The sequence below is a fragment of the Silurus aristotelis genome (assembly GCF_946808225.1).
Source record: "Silurus aristotelis genome assembly, chromosome: 11".
Lineage (NCBI taxonomy): Eukaryota > Metazoa > Chordata > Actinopteri > Siluriformes > Siluridae > Silurus > Silurus aristotelis.
In genome coordinates, this window is record NC_139584.1 from 3,805,038 (window position 1) to 3,820,956 (window position 15,919).

The 15,919-nt window shown below is 38.0% G+C and overlaps 1 protein-coding gene across 1 annotated transcript in view; it reads left to right on the plus strand.

The window, feature by feature from the left end:
• Positions 1-1,259: 1,259 nt before the first annotated feature.
• Positions 1,260-15,919, plus strand: part of adamts10 (ADAM metallopeptidase with thrombospondin type 1 motif, 10) — a 58,142-nt gene continuing 43,482 nt past the window's right edge. Inside the window, exons 1-5 of the mRNA XM_083554870.1 lie at positions 1,260-1,608; positions 8,074-8,435; positions 13,486-13,645; positions 13,731-13,930; positions 14,870-14,953. Coding sequence (XP_083410996.1) covers positions 1,506-1,608; positions 8,074-8,435; positions 13,486-13,645; positions 13,731-13,930; positions 14,870-14,953 — 909 coding nt within the window. The 5' untranslated portion in view covers positions 1,260-1,505. The remainder of the gene's footprint in view (positions 1,609-8,073; positions 8,436-13,485; positions 13,646-13,730; positions 13,931-14,869; positions 14,954-15,919) is intronic.

Below are 15,919 nucleotides of genomic sequence, written 5' to 3' on the forward strand. Positions count from 1 at the left end.
TATCATTGTTTTAAGATTATTATTTCTTTTAGGTTATTATTTTCCCTGCAAAGTTAAACCAATCAGAGACTTCACTTAAGGCCTTGTATCTTTTAAGACTTTATTTAAGATGCAATAACTGGTTTTAAGGTTGCCCAGTGAAATAATGCACAATAATCACATTTAGGACTTTAGAATTATTAATCCAAATGCTTGTTTTTGTAACATGTAAATAATGTAGTCTACACTATTTAGTTCCCAGTGTTACCCAGTATTGTTATTGTTTTTTTGAACTTTGGAACTTTTATACAGAGTACTTACAGAATCACTTTTTACTAAATTGTTCTATCAATAATGCTTATTTTATAATAAGCATTTTAAGAAGCAGCAAGTAATGATTATGCTTTGTTTTTGCGTTGTAACTGCCGTGTGTTACAAGACGGCTTCGTTTGAATAAATAATTGTTGACAATATTCATGTATTCGTGATCTTGATTTTAACAGTAATCTTAGTTCTGGTTTAAATACTTTGTCTCGTTTTAAGAAAAGACAAAATACTTACGTAAGAGGAATTCCTCTTGTTTAGTAGCTCTGGTTTTTAGATCTTTTCACACAAATTAAGAAAAGCAAACAGCTTAAATTTGATTAAATCTACTTCTTGGAATAAGTGTTTTAATAATTATTTTAAGACATTTGGTTCTTTTCTAAAGCCTAGATATGGTTTCATATTTCAAGAAATTTTACTAAGTGTGATTACCTCACTGCACTGGCAGATAATTAAACTGGATATTAATCTGTATCTTCTGAAATCATGCATTAATTTATTTTATTTAGAAGGTTATTTTTTGCAGTGTGGTTAGGGTCAAGTAGAAGTACCATAAAACTCTTTTATGTTTGGTAAAGTTCGGATGGGATTGAATTTCCAGAAGTATATCTGCTAAGGATGTTTGAAGCAATTTTGATCTTTTGAATGGGATTAGGCCAGTGCTTAGTTTTGGAACTATATAAATAATAGTTTATAATATAATAATACAAATAATATATATAACGTGTGTTGTTCAAAAGAGAATTTAGTGCTTTTGCTCAAAAGTGGTGGTACTCTAGTATAGGCAGAACCTCAACCATTGGATTAGGACTTCTTGTGGTTTTGGTGCTTGATGATCACTGCCTTGTTTGTCTTGTCTCCTTTTTCAGCATCCTCAGCACTACTGATCTCCTCCTGCCTGAGGGAAGTGGACACCCAGAGAAGTCACACATCTTGCTCAGCTGCTAAAGTTAAACACTTACAACTTGCACTCAAACATACACGCTCAACACACACACACACACACACACACACAAACACACACACACACACACACACACACACTACATTTATACACATACACACACACGCACATCTACACCCAGAGCTGCTGTCATGGCCCCAGAATTCAGTGCGTCACTCTGGTGAGCGGTGGGCGAACCAGGCAGAAGACATGTTGGCACGGAGGGACGGGTACCGCACTGAAACTAGCTGTAGTAACCATGGAAACGGTGTGGAGGAGCTTGGCCTGTGTTGGGGTCATTGCCATGGTAACCGCTGGATTTGGAGCAATTGGAGCAAGTGTTCCTGCTCAGGAGGGTCAAGGTAAGAATTGTCCGAGTTTACTAAATTTTCAAAACAGTGGTGCAAATACTACATAGTACTTAGTAATAGTATATTTAAATTTTGAGGAATCAAACATTAATCTAATGTAATGTAATCTAATCTAATATAATATAATATAATCCACTATTTTACTTTTCCGCTTTATTGTAGTGATGGTTAATTTCACATGAAAATTACAGAAAACCAACAAAATTTAGACACTTAGCTAAATAGCTTTGTCTTTTAAGAAACTGATTAAACTCCTGATCCCTCATGGTAGCTGGCTAGCTTGTTGGCATCCGTGTTCAAATAATAATACAGGAAGTGATATTACATATAAACGCTTATCAAGGTAAAATTATACAAACAAAAATGCAGACACCTCCTGGCCCAGTTGGCATTCAGGTTCTGTTTTTACTCCCAGGTCTTTGTCCTTGAAATAGCTAATGAGGTTTGCCATCATGCTACCAGCATTGTGTCATGTGTGTTTATTATAGAGCTGCACTGAGAGTGTGTGTGAGTGAGAGAGAGAGAGACCGAAGTCTCAGACAGGCATTTCATGGTTTTATAACTTAAGCGTGCGATATTTCCCCACGAGACGCACAAAAACAGAGAAAGAATTGCGCCCAGAGTTATGAATAGGCTCGTTTTGGAGCTGTGGACAGGAGGCCTGTGGTTGCAGTGGCCTCCATTCAAGAAAGAAAGACTTTCTGAACCTGACACGCAGATATGCATACACTCTTTCACGAGCCGTGACTGGATACAGCTGTTTGACATCTGAGAGAGAGAGAGACAAACAGACAGACAGACAGACAGACAGATGGCTGTTGATTTCTTTTGCTTTCTCCAAGAACATTGAGTCATTTTTATCAAGTGTTCCTGAGCAAACAGTTGTGATTTAGAATCAGCTCCTTTTTCTTTTTTTTTCAGGAGAAGCGAAATTTTTATGTGAGAACAAACGCATACTGAAAATATTTATCGGCAGCCAAAAATAGAAATGATTCGCGCCCATTTTAGTCATTTCTCACCCAGTAACTCGGTCACGCTTTAACACTCGGATCCACATTTCTTTGCTAGTGGCCTGGCTAGCAATATCTACAATATCTACAATTGTTAGCTCATTTGCTAACTAACATGGTTATGAATTTTTTTAACCTTATATTGTATTTAGCTTAATCAGAATCAGAATAATTTATTGATCCCATAGGGAAATTGCTATTGCTCGTTAGTTATTTACACTATAGCTATAGCTAGTTGGTTATTTACACTATTTCATTGTAGCTAAGAGCCCTGGCTATTATTTTACACTAAATAATAGTTAGTTGAATCTTAGTCACCTATCTACGTAGCTACTAACTTGGTTACTCATTACACACAATATCATATTGAATTGACCGAATTAACTTGATAGCAAATCTGAAAACTTGTTTACTATACTATAACATAATTAGCCATAATGTAAGTTTGGCGACTGAATACATATTACTTTCATTTATTAGCACAGTTTATACTTTTTTGACTGATATTTTGGAGACTTCCTTCCAATTAGCATTCAAGAACCTGTATACGATGTGACTCAATATGTAAAATGAATGCAATGGCTTGGATGTGCGTGCTATAACAGTGAGTCTGTGGTTAGTCGTCTTGCCATGGAGATTATCTTTGGTTGACTCCAGTGAAGTAGTTTACTATTATCTAGCCCGCTGTGGCGTTTAGCTCTGGTTCATGTAGCTTAATGATATTGAACTTGACTCTAATTTGACTCAATGCAGAAGCAAAAAGTTGGATCCAGGTGAATCGTGTAATTACTTAGCATAAATTTAGGCTTAGCTGACTTTGCTAGATAAAGAATAAATGAGCGATTTTCTTAGTTGAGTTCAGGTTCATCTGTTTGATGTTATTACTTTTGTAGTCAAATACAAAAAGGATGTAATGCTAATAAAAATGTATATTACACCAAAGAAGGCTAACTAGCTATGCAGCTACTTGCACTTGCAGACTTTTTAAGGCTGCTAAAAGTCATTGTAGCTTGTGTAAAATTGGATTTTCCCGCATGAAGCTTCTACTTACCAAGCCAAGCAACCAATTTCAAAATCTGAGATAATGCCTTAGTCGTTTTAACATACCACTTCCTTTGATTTTTTTATTTCAAATTTTTACAATTAATTAATTGATGCATATCTTTTCCTTACACAATCAGGATCAGAACGTCCCGATCCTCAGCTAATTCTGCTTCCTCAAAAAAACAACAACAAAAAAAAACGTGTTTGAATCAGATTCCCCTTTATTTTCCACTTCCACGTTTAATGAAGGGCTTCTTTCCTTTCGGGCCCTGTAAGGTAAAATAAAGTGAGTGCATTTGAAGTGAAGGTGAGTGCTTATAGAGTTTTATGGGCCTCTCTGTCTGTTGACTTTATGGGAGAGTAATGGGGTATCCTGCATCTCCCCTGGGCCTCATCGCAGAGATTAGAGGAAAGATCAAAAGCCTTTAATAAATAAAAGGGCTTCCCTTTATGCGCAGGGAGAGGCCTTTCTCGCTCATTGTCGTTAAATGTTTAGTTAAGAGAGTGTTATAGGGTGTATGGTGGCGGTGGTCCGGAAGCTAGGCCCCCATGTTAACGTCTTTTTAATGAGGGGAAGTTGTATGGTTATGGATAATATTCCTTTTTTTATGTACTTGACTGGTTTATTTAATTTGTGGAATTCACAAGCTCAATAAGAGCATGTGGAACTGGAGGGTTCCTGCTTCCTGGTGGCTCTTGACCTCATTTTGCTGCAGAAAATTGCTCCTTGTGAAGCAGTGAAAGTGTTTACATGAAGAAAGACACATATAGACCTCTTATAGAGTTCATGTGCCTAAATTAAAATGACTTTATCCTGAAGGCATACTATAGATAAAAGGCCATGTATTTCACACCAAGGCCTTCAGTGGTGTCCTACCTGCATCAATCCACCTCTTTATCCCATCATTATGACGCCACGGCTATAGAAAGCATCAATATTATACAGAAACGCAGTAGAACAGAGCGCTGCATCACAGACAGGAATCTCATGCAGCGAGAATATATATCATTACTAAAGCAAGAATGATCACTAAAGAACAATGAACACAGTTCAACAAGTCTCTTTTCACTGAAGCCACAGCTTTAATCTCCAGCAGAAGCATTTATATTAACCTCATAAAATAACCCTGGGTTTTTCTGTTCATTTTTACTGTGCATTACAGGTTTTCCTGCCTGCTCAAAGCAAATTTTGTACAAATTTTACAAGAAAGAAAACCACAAAATTATAAATAATTCATGCAAAAGTTTAACAACTGTTTTGAACTGTTTTGGCCGACCTTTCATCACGGTGTCGAGCTTTTCTTGAAAATTCTTGTCAAATCCCTTGTAAGTGTAGTTGGTTCAGTTTTGCAATTTTGGTACAGTTATAAGAAATTATGTTTTTATTACTAACACAGTCTATTATTATTAACATTTGTGATCATCAACATTTACACAGTTTAATTTTTTATACAATTTGAAATTAAATACCTGCTTGGTGGAATAATACAGAAAAAATTTGTATAGTATTTTATAAAAAATAAAATAGAATAAATCTAATGAATGCAATACACCTTTGTATTATTTAAATTGAGTAATTATGAAAGTCAGTAGGAGTAAGACAGAGTACATGTGTGTGAATGAGAGGGAGGGCAGTGGAGGGGTGCGGTTGCAGGGAGAGGAGGTGGAGAAGGTGGAGGAGTTCAGCTACCTGGGGTCAACAGTGTAAAGTAATGGAGAGTGTGTTAGAGAAGTGAAGAAAAGAGTGCAGGCAGGGTGGAGTGGGTGTAGAAGAGTGATAGCAGGAGTGATTTGTAATAGAAGAGTATCTGTGAGAGTGAAAGGGAAAGTATATAGGACTGTAGTCAGACCTGAGATGTTGTATGGATTAGAGACAGTGGCATTGAGTAAAAGACAGGAGGTGGAGCTGGAGGTAGCAGAGCTGAAGATGTTGAGGTTTTTGTTGGGAGTGACGACGATGGACAGGATTAGAAATGAGTTTATTAGAGGGACAGAGCATGTAGGACACGGTGAGGAAGGTGTGATTGAGATGGTTTGGACATATGCAGAGGGGGGACATGGGGTATATTGGTAGGAGAATGCTGAGGATGGAGCCACCAGGAAGGAGAAAAAGAAGAAGACCAAGGAGGAGGTTTATAGATGTGGTGAGGGATGACATGCAGGTAGTTGGTTTGAAAGAGACAGATATAGAGGACAGGGGGTATGGAGACGGATGATCCACTGTGGTGCTTCCTAATGGGAGTAGCTTAATATGTTCCTGAGGGAACTCAGATTTAACTGCTACCCGATGTATTCATTCTCCTACATTATCTTATAGATTTTTATAGCAGACACTTCACAGAGATGCATTCCAAACATTTATTGATATGGTGTTTTACTTTGGAGCATCTTTGAGAGGAGAATTTAGAGCATATAGTAAACGTTTGCTGACATCAGGAAGTATTCAGGTTTCATTAATAATGTGATACTGTTCAAACTTCTGTCTTACTATCTTCAGAGCTCAATCATTGAACTGCGATGACTGAGCAGTACTTTTAAGTCACTATACTATTGCAACCTCCAGGAAATCATTTAGATATAAAATGACAGCGTAATTTGTATGACACAGAATGACAGTGTTCACTGCACTGTCACATCCCTTTCATTCTACTGAAGAGCAGATGACAGAGTAAACAAAGGACTCCAGCGATGAGTAATTGTGCATTTACGTAAGAAAATCAAGTTGTCTCGGACCGAATATGGACATTCCAGATGAAATTTGTGAAACAATAGGAGAATTAGGTCAGAAATTAGCTCAGTGTCCGTCATGCTTGGCCTCCACGACCACAGAGGTGCTGAAAACCCAATGAAACCACATGTTGCAAACTCTGTCATCACTTTCTTTGATTTTGCATTTAAAGCTTATTAACAGGCAGCTTGAGAGATTTACGCAGGAATGAGGCGATACGGAGGCACATCTGGACCGAGCAGATGTTGAAAGAACACTTCCTAATAAGATCTGTTCCTAATCGTGTGTACCACAGGGTGCAAATCTGGGACCAAACGTGTTTGTTATACTTTTTGATATTACCACATGCTGAATTCTACTAGGGAGATTTTTCGAGACATTTTTTTCATGTGAAATCCAAAGCTTGATCTTTATCTGTCTATATTGATAGTGAAAGACCTTGTTCTCTGTTTTTTATAAATGCACAATGTGAGTGTAACAGCAGTGTCAGAATTGCAAAATAATTAGGGGTTAAACACTGTAGAGGTGAACACATTTGGAAAACAAACCAATAACAGGATAGTGTTGCATGCTAAATTGTTTTTTAGTATTTTAAATTTTGTGCTGTAAATTGTAACTGTAGCTGTTGTCATCAAATTAGCAGACAAGGGTAGCAATAAATCATTCCCTGAGCTTTCTTTTTTCTTCTTTGCGTCATGCTTCATATACAGTACTGTGTCATATATATCTATCACATAGGAACAAATACCAGTGGAAATTGTAAGTCAAATTTAAGCACAGAACTTGCAGGACAGGTATACATAAAAGTCGTTTGATTATTTCCATAAATTTTTATATTTGTTGTTCTTGAAGTTACAAGCCACACTATAAAGATTTGCCAATAAGTCTTAGACTTGTATGATCTTCAAAGTAAAACGTCTCACTGAATTTACATGAAATTAATAAGAGAAATCAAATTTTCTAATGCATTTCTGATATTTTTTTCCTACTTCTGTAGAATGAATTACTCCAGAGTTGGATACAAATGCAAGTCAAGAAAGTTTGAACAAGTCTGGCCTTGGACAGCTCTCATTACCTTTGTCCAAGTTGTGTTCCTTCTTGATAAAAGGAGGATTTGTTTTTTCTGGTTATGGTGTTCAGGGATCATTTTGAACCCTCTCTTATGAGTGAGTGAGCACTAGCAGAAGTCTTTATTTCACTCAGTGGAGAGCACTTTAGCAAAAACCTATTAAGGAAAGCGAGGAGTTGGACAGCTGAGGGTTTCAGAAGTGACCTCACCCATTGGTGCTAAGCACACACTATTTATAGTGTAGTATAACTCCTTGGAAAGCAGGAAGTATAGGGTTTCAGGGTTTCTGTAAAAACTGTTAACTCTCAGACCTTTGGACAGTTAGCTGTGGACTCTGATGCAAGGTTTGTGTTGCTAATTGCTAAGTAGGCTGCCAAATGCCAGGAAATGCCAAAAGCGCAAATGCTCAGGTTTGATTACTGTTGTGGTCTAGATATACCTGTTAAACGTTTGATTCTGATTGGTCAGGAAGTGTAGAATACTTTTTATTTTGGAGTTAATCAGGGTTAAAGTTCACTGCAAGTTGTATTCTGTATGTAACAATGGTTGTGACATTTACTCCTTCTTTTATTCCACTTTTCTCCTGCTTTCTCCTGTTTCTCCAGCTGCATTTCTCTCCAGTCTGACTCACTATGAGATCGCTGTCCTGATCCGCGTTGGCCCTCAAGGCGAGTCGCTGTACAAAGGCGAGGCCTCAGACAGGCCCAGACGGGTTCGGCGGAGCACCCAGGCGAAACAGGAGGTTCCTGAGCCACAGCTATATTACCAGCTGTCCACACCAAGCACCAGCCTCTTCCTGAACCTCACACTGCAGAGCAGCCTGCTGTCTCGCAAGTTCCGTATCGAGTACTGGAGGAAAGGCAGGTTGGCGTGGAGCCACCCATACTCGTTCGGCTGCCAGTACATGGGGCATCTGCAGCATCAGCCCCAGTCCAGCACTGTGGCCGTCAGTAACTGCAATGGCCTGGTAAGTTCTTGCATAGTTGTGAGTCATGTTCTGAGTCCAACATGTCATCAAGTTATTGTTTCTGTATCATAACACAAGCTAATTCACGTAATTATTACACTCTTACATCCTTTAAGTTCAGTTTGTTGTCTTATACTGTCTTACCTTCAACTTTTAGACAATTTGAATGTTTTTCTTAAATTTGTCCACTTAATAGTTTCCATCAAATCCATTACTCACATGGGTATGAGGTTGGATTTATGATTGGAAGGGCAAGAACCTAAATTCAAACCACCAAGATGGGCTCTTGGACAAAGTCCTTGAACCTCAACATTTGTGTCAATGCAACAGTTGTACAATACTCTGGATAAGAGCATCCATCACATTAATGTTCTTGATACACCACATCCATGACCAGGATGAATAAATAATACTATATATATATATATATATATATATATATATATATATATATATATATATATATATATATATATATATATAGGTTTTCGCAGTTCAAAATAAATAAAAAAAAATACAGTGGTCCCCTGTAACTCGCAGGGGGTACATTCTAAGACCCCCAGTGAGTTCTGAAAATCTAACAATTATGGACGCAGTCCCTTAATTAATCTAGACATTGTTACTTTAATACAATAAAGACAAAAAAATTTATGAAATTTGTTAGTGAAGACATAGTTTAACATGTTATTCCTAACGTTCCTGAACATTTGGTCCCCCTGGTGATTCCCATGAATTTAAAGACAATCAGCAACTTACTGTTAGTTAGGTTCCAAATGAGAACCCGCAAATTTTCGGAGCCGCGAGTTCCGAACCGCAAATTACCGCGGGTCGACTGTACAAATATCTCGTGTTAAAGTTTCAGTATACATTTACGTTTACGTTTGCGGCGTTTAGCAGACACTCTTGTCCAGAGCGACGTACAAAAGTGCTTTGAGTCTCTATCAATGAATAAATCTACACTGGTACTCTGGATTACAAACTTCAGATCCATTAGCCTACAACTCCGATGAGTTTTTTTTTTTTTTTTTTTTTTAACAAAGCAAACTTGGAAAGTGTTAGTTTAAGACGAGCTTGACTTCTTGCTAAGGGCCCATGATTTGTGACCTTCCCACCTGGTAAGACTCAAACCATGCTCACTACATGTCAGGATCTACTGTAACAAATCACACAGCTTTTGAAGTACCACATAATTGGTACTTCGAGTTGAACCAGGTGTGTTGAGTGTGTTAAACAATAAACCATCACTCAGTGTTTCCGAATCCGGTTCCCAGGGGAACTCCACAACTCCAGCACTTCACAACTTTACACTGTTCTTGTTTTATTAAGGCTTTATTTTCAGCAGGTTTTTTTATATATATATATATATATATATATATATATATATATATATATATATATATATATATATATATATCCCCTTAAGTATGATTAAGCTAGCCAGCTAGCTTGGTTGTGAACAGTGGAACTTGACTATAAATATGAGAGTGACCTAAAAAAAAACCCAGTCAGAAATTTTGCTTATTAGCTAATGTTAGCTTTATTACTAGCATTAACAGTTGGAAATGGTGTTTTATTAAATATCTGAAAGTTTTCTGTCTTTTTATTAGCTAGCTGTGTAAAAGTTTGTATAAACTGAAATTGTATTATCTAAGATATACCTCAGAAATTCTGTCTGTATACATCATATTAGCCAGCTCTCAAGGGCTCCTAGCAAAGGTTTTTATAAATGATATTATATATTTTATATATTTGTAAGAAAAATCATTAGCTAATATTTATCAAATGGAAATTGAATTGGAAAAAAAGTCCTGTGATATTCCGATATTAACTTTCCTGACTATATTATTATGTTAAAATATTTTTCTCAAATACATTTCCTAAAAAAACATTTTCTGTTGATTATTTGTAAATTCAATAAATTCCTCAAGAATTCTGACTGGTAGCTCATGTTAGCATTATCATGGCAAACTAGGCACGCTTTTACATTTGAAAAAGCAGTCATTATTTATGTATAGCATATTCAATAGATGTATAGGGCTCGCAAACATTTGTAAAAGACTAATTAAAAACATCAGAAAATCTTTCCGTAAAGCTTGTGTTAGCTAGAATTTGAATATCCTGAAAAGAAAAATGTCTGAAAAATCCCTCTCGAGCATGTATGACAAGCATTCGAAGATATTCATTTGTTAAAATGATTAAAATATCTGTAATCTGTATTTAGTCTCTTTAGGTGATATTAAATAAATGGCTATAGTTAGTATTGAAAATTGATTTGATAGTTTAAGTCATGTTAGTTAACTTGATTCTATTAGCTGTGGGGGAAGGTTTCTCCATAAATCCTGTCAGGTTGCTAGCTAGCTTGTTGTATAGACTATATGTATGTATGTATGTATTTATGTATGTACCGTAATTTCCGGACTATAAAGCGCACCCATATATAAACCGCACCCACTGAATTATACAAATATTTTTATTTTTAACATAAATAAGCCGCACCTGTCTATAAGCCACAGGTGTCTACACTGAAACTAATGTACTTTACACAGGCTTTAACAAAAGAAACGTTACACACGGTGTAATGGGTGAAATATGTTGCGCTTCCTTTAGGAACATAGCGGTATTTTGGGAATAGCATGCCACTGCATTTTTCCCGGTATTACTGCGTGTGTGGAGACCGAGGAATATGTCCTTATTATTTTATGATGCTCATTTCCAAGTTTCTTTGACTAACCCGTAACGCTGTTGCCAAGAAAAATAAAAAAGCACGAGTTTTGGAAACCTGTCTGTGCTTATATGATTTCTGTTGCAACTGGAGTTAGCGAGCTCTCCCTTCACCCAGACTCAATGCGTTACAACGGCTTGTATCTAAACAGTAGCCTACCAAGTAAATCATTGTTCGCTGTTTTCCTCCTTTCTTTCACAACTATTTCTCTCGGGAGTTTATCTTTTGGCATTGTCGTGGGTAAAAAAACCCCGTCAGAACACAGATGAGGTGCGTTTTTTCCGTTTCCGTTCGGAAATTTAATAGGTCTGATGTTATGTCGCTTAGTTTTTTGGCTTGAAGTTTGTGAAACCGGGAAAAACCCAGGAAAAAAAAAAAAAAAAAGCCGATTCGTTGGAAAAAAAAAGCGTAGGAAAAAAGTTGCGGCTTATAGTCCAAAAAATACGGTATGTATGTATGTATGTATGTATACATGTATGTATGTATGTATGTATGTATGTATGTATGTATGTATGTATGTATGTAAGTAAATAGATTAATGCCAATGTCCTTCTTTCTGTATAAAGTCTTTCCTTTAGAGGCCTTAAAGCCATGCAGACATTTCTATCTTGAAGGTTTTTGTTACATCAGTGAAATTCATTACTGTAGCTTTTTTCTCTCTTTATGAAGCAATCAAACAGACACAAAACAACATGAGACATGAGCAGAAGGTTTTGTGTTCATGTCAGTTCAAAACAACCTCAACAACAACACAAGGACGTTTATTCTTCTCCAGTGTTTTTATGCGGTATTGAGGACATGTGAAATGCATTAACCACCCTCCTATCCTCTAATCTGTAGCCACCACTCCATGATGATATGATGATTTTTTTTGTTGTTCACCCTCTCTCATAAAAGAGAGGAAGAGATTTGTTGGCGGGTAAACAGGGGGATACGTACAGATGTTCCTGCGGCTTTGTTCCCGGTGCCAGCTGTTTTATCTCTCCATTCCACAGGTGTTTTGGATACTAATGATAGATTTTGGTTTCGAGCGGCGTGCTGTGGCAAGCTTGTTACCGACCCGCTCCAGCGAAGATGCACCTGTGCAAACGAGCGTACCGAGCCAAAACTAATGCCCACTCATGTACGGCCTGACAGACTCCAGCTACTATAGACACAATGTCCTGTGAGTCTTCAGGTTTGGTGGAAGCTACCATTGTTTGAATAGGAGTTTACTGGACTTGGCGATATGATCATATAATACTGATATTGTATTAAATACACAGTTCCCTGGTGGTCTAGTGGTTAGGATGCGGCGCTCTCACCGCTGCGGCCTGGGTTCGATCCCTGGTCAGAGAACCAACCCCAGCCATTAGGGTTGCACAAGCCTTAGTGCCGGTCCCAAGCCCGGATAAATGGGGAGGGTTGCTTTAGGAAGGGTATCCAGTGTAAAAACATGTGCCAAATCAAACATGCGGATGGTCCGCTGTGGCGACCCCTGATGGGAGAAGCCGAAAGAAAGTTTATTGTATTAAATACACAGCTAACACTACACCTTTGTGCGATATTATGGATTTTTGGCAACTTTTTTACAGTTACAAACTACTTCAAAGTTTGGGGTTTTTATGTTGCAGAATAATCAGAAGTAGATGTTTTACAGTTTCAAGACAGGAAAACATAAACATTGCTAACTATAGATAGTTCTAACACGTTCCATAATGCTTCTATCTGATTAATTTTAAATAGTGTACTTATTTTAGCATCAATATCAACCAGTGCAAAAATACCTGTACTAGTACTCATACTCTACCAGCTTCCATCTGCTGCTACCAGCTTCTTGTACTCCATTTGTGAAAATTTGTGAGTTTTTTTTTCAAATCTGTAAAATGTTCACATATTCTTTATTGCTTGTTCACATATCACATATTTGTTCACTTTAAATTGGCTTCCATTGTAGAGCTGCTAAATGTTAACAATCTGAAAAGATTTAAAACTGCACGAAATTCTACCAACAAATCAACAATCAGTTTGTAAAACAAACATGTGTGAAAAATGGTAAGAAAATTCAAGATTTAAAACAGAAAACTGCTACCAATTGTAAAATGTTATAAATCCAAACCACCAAACTTTAAATCAATCAGTTAATAAAAAAAAAAAAAAAAAGCAAAATAATAAACTTTACAGATTTAAACAGGGTCCATAAAAATCACTCAAACGTGTGTTAAACTGGGCTACCAAAGTTTTTTTTTTTTTTTTTTTTTTTTATAAAACTCTTTCCGTTTGATTCTGTGTCTGTGTTTATATGGGATTTATTGGTGGGGTTAATATCGGAATCGTTGTCTCTTGTAGCAGGGGGTGATTGTAGCTGGCGGAGAGGAATACCTCATCGAACCTTTGGTTTCTGGTGAAAGCCAGACGAGGGCAGATAGGAAAGAAGAACGCCCCCATGTGGTGTACAAAAGATCATCTCTGCGACATCTCTACATGGACCAGTCCTGCGGAGTCATCGGTACGATTTCATATCAAACGTAAAGGTCTCGTTGTAGATGTTGTTGGTATTAGTCTTAACGGATAAAATGCATTCTATGTTACAGATGAAAAACCAAGCAAGAGCTTCGATTGGTGGCAGAGAACCATTAAACCGCCCAACCAGGCGGGCCGTGGCCAGTTGCCACTAAAACGCTCGGTTGGCCGCGAGCGCTATGTTGAGACCCTGGTGGTGGCTGATAAGATGATGGTGTCGTACCACGGGCGGCGTGATATCGAGCAGTACATTCTGGCTGTCATGAATATTGTAAGTTTAAAATCTCCTGGTTCTGGGAAAGCAGTGTTAATGACGTGGTTCGACTGTATAGACTTCTTTCCCTTTTATGTGAGAAAGAAACTTTGAGAGGAACCAGACTCAATGTTTTCTTCCCCATTTATTGTTATAATAACCTTCACTCTTCTGGGAAGATGCTCTACAAATGTTGGAGTGTTTGTGTGGAGATTGGTGCTCATTCAGCTTGAAGAGCATGTGATGTAGGTGAGGAGGCCTAGGTGCAGTCAGCATAAAAAATTCATCCTGAAAGAGATGACAAAGATAGACAGACAGACAGACAGACAGACAGACAGACAGACAGACAGACAGACAGACAGACAGACAGACAGAAATAGAGAAAAATAGAAAAAGAGAGCAAAAGACAGATATCAAGAGACACATAGACAGAAAGAGAAACATAAATAGAGTGAGATATAGAAAGCTAGAAGGAGAGGTAAACACAGAGAAAGAGACATGCACAGACAGAGTGAGAGACACAGACAGAAAGAGACAGACAGATGGAGGGATCGAGACAGAGAGAAATAGAGAGAGACACAGACAGAAAGATAAACAGAGAGAGAGAGAGAGAGAGAGAGAGAGAGAGAGAGAGAGACACACACACACAAACAGAAAGAGTGAGAGGAACAGAGAGAGAGAAAAATAGCGGTAGAGAGAGATATACACAGTGACAGACAGCAAGACAGACAGACAGATGGAGGAAGAGAGACAGATAAACAGAGAGAGAGAGACACAGAAAAAGAGACAAAGAGGGAGAAAGAGAGAGAGAGACAGAAAAAGATATAAACAGAGAGAGAGAGAGAGAGAGAGAGAGAGAGAGAGAGAGAGAGAGAGAGAGAGAGAGAGAGAGAGAGACAGGGACAGAGAGATGGCTCTTTTTAAAGACTGGTCTTTTCTTGTTTCCCTGGAGGTCAGGTTGCCAAACTGTTCCAGGATTCTAGCCTGGGGAACGCAGTGAACATTGTGGTGACTCGACTGATCCTACTAATGGAGGACCAGGTAAATCACACACATTACACACACACACACACACACACACACACACACACACACACACACACACACACACACAGAGTGTATTATAGATGGCACAAATCTGGAAAAGGATTATTAATCACATTAGCATCTGATGGTCAGGTGTCTATAATATACTGTGTAGATAGGTGGACACACAGACAGACAGACAGACAGACAGACGGACAGACAGATAGATAGATAAGCAGGTGCTAAATGGAACTACCTTAAAGATAAGGATGTATCAGGATGGACACACACTGCTCAGCCTTTTGAGAACTCTGAAAAGCTGAACCAGTCCATTCCCTGGGAAACTCAAAGAGCTGCTTGTTTGTTAATTGGTGGACTTAGTGTCCTTCCCGTGGGGAGTCGCTCCAGACAGTCTCCTTGAGTCTCATGTGCGTTTGCTAATCTGACATTAGTTGCTCCCCTCATGACTGCACTGCTGATGATGGGGATGTGTGTAAAAACAGTCAATAAGTTCATTAAAACATTTACGTATGGCCACAGGACGACGGGTCCCGTCTGGATGACCCGTAATATCTCTCTCTCTCTCTCTCTCTCTCTCTCTCTCTCTCTCTCTCTCTCTCTCTCTCTCTCTCTCTCTCTCTCTCTCTCTCTCTCTCTCTCTCTCTCTCTCTCTCTCTCTCTCTCTCTCTCTCTCTCTCTCTCTCTCTCTCTCTCTCTCTCTCTCTCTCTCTCTCTCTCTGTTTGTGTACGCATGTCTGGTTGTTTAAATATTTCTTCAGCCAGCAACAAATAGCAGCAATTTTATAATATTTGAAAGCTTTCGAATATTATAAATAAGTCACTTGTTCATGTGCTGATACAGGAAACTACTTGTGTGATGGAATCCTGTAAATTGGACACGATTGGACTCTTCTTGATATTGCTGATACTGAAGTGGATTATTTTCACAGCAAAGTGTCCAAACCTTTACAATTTCTTATT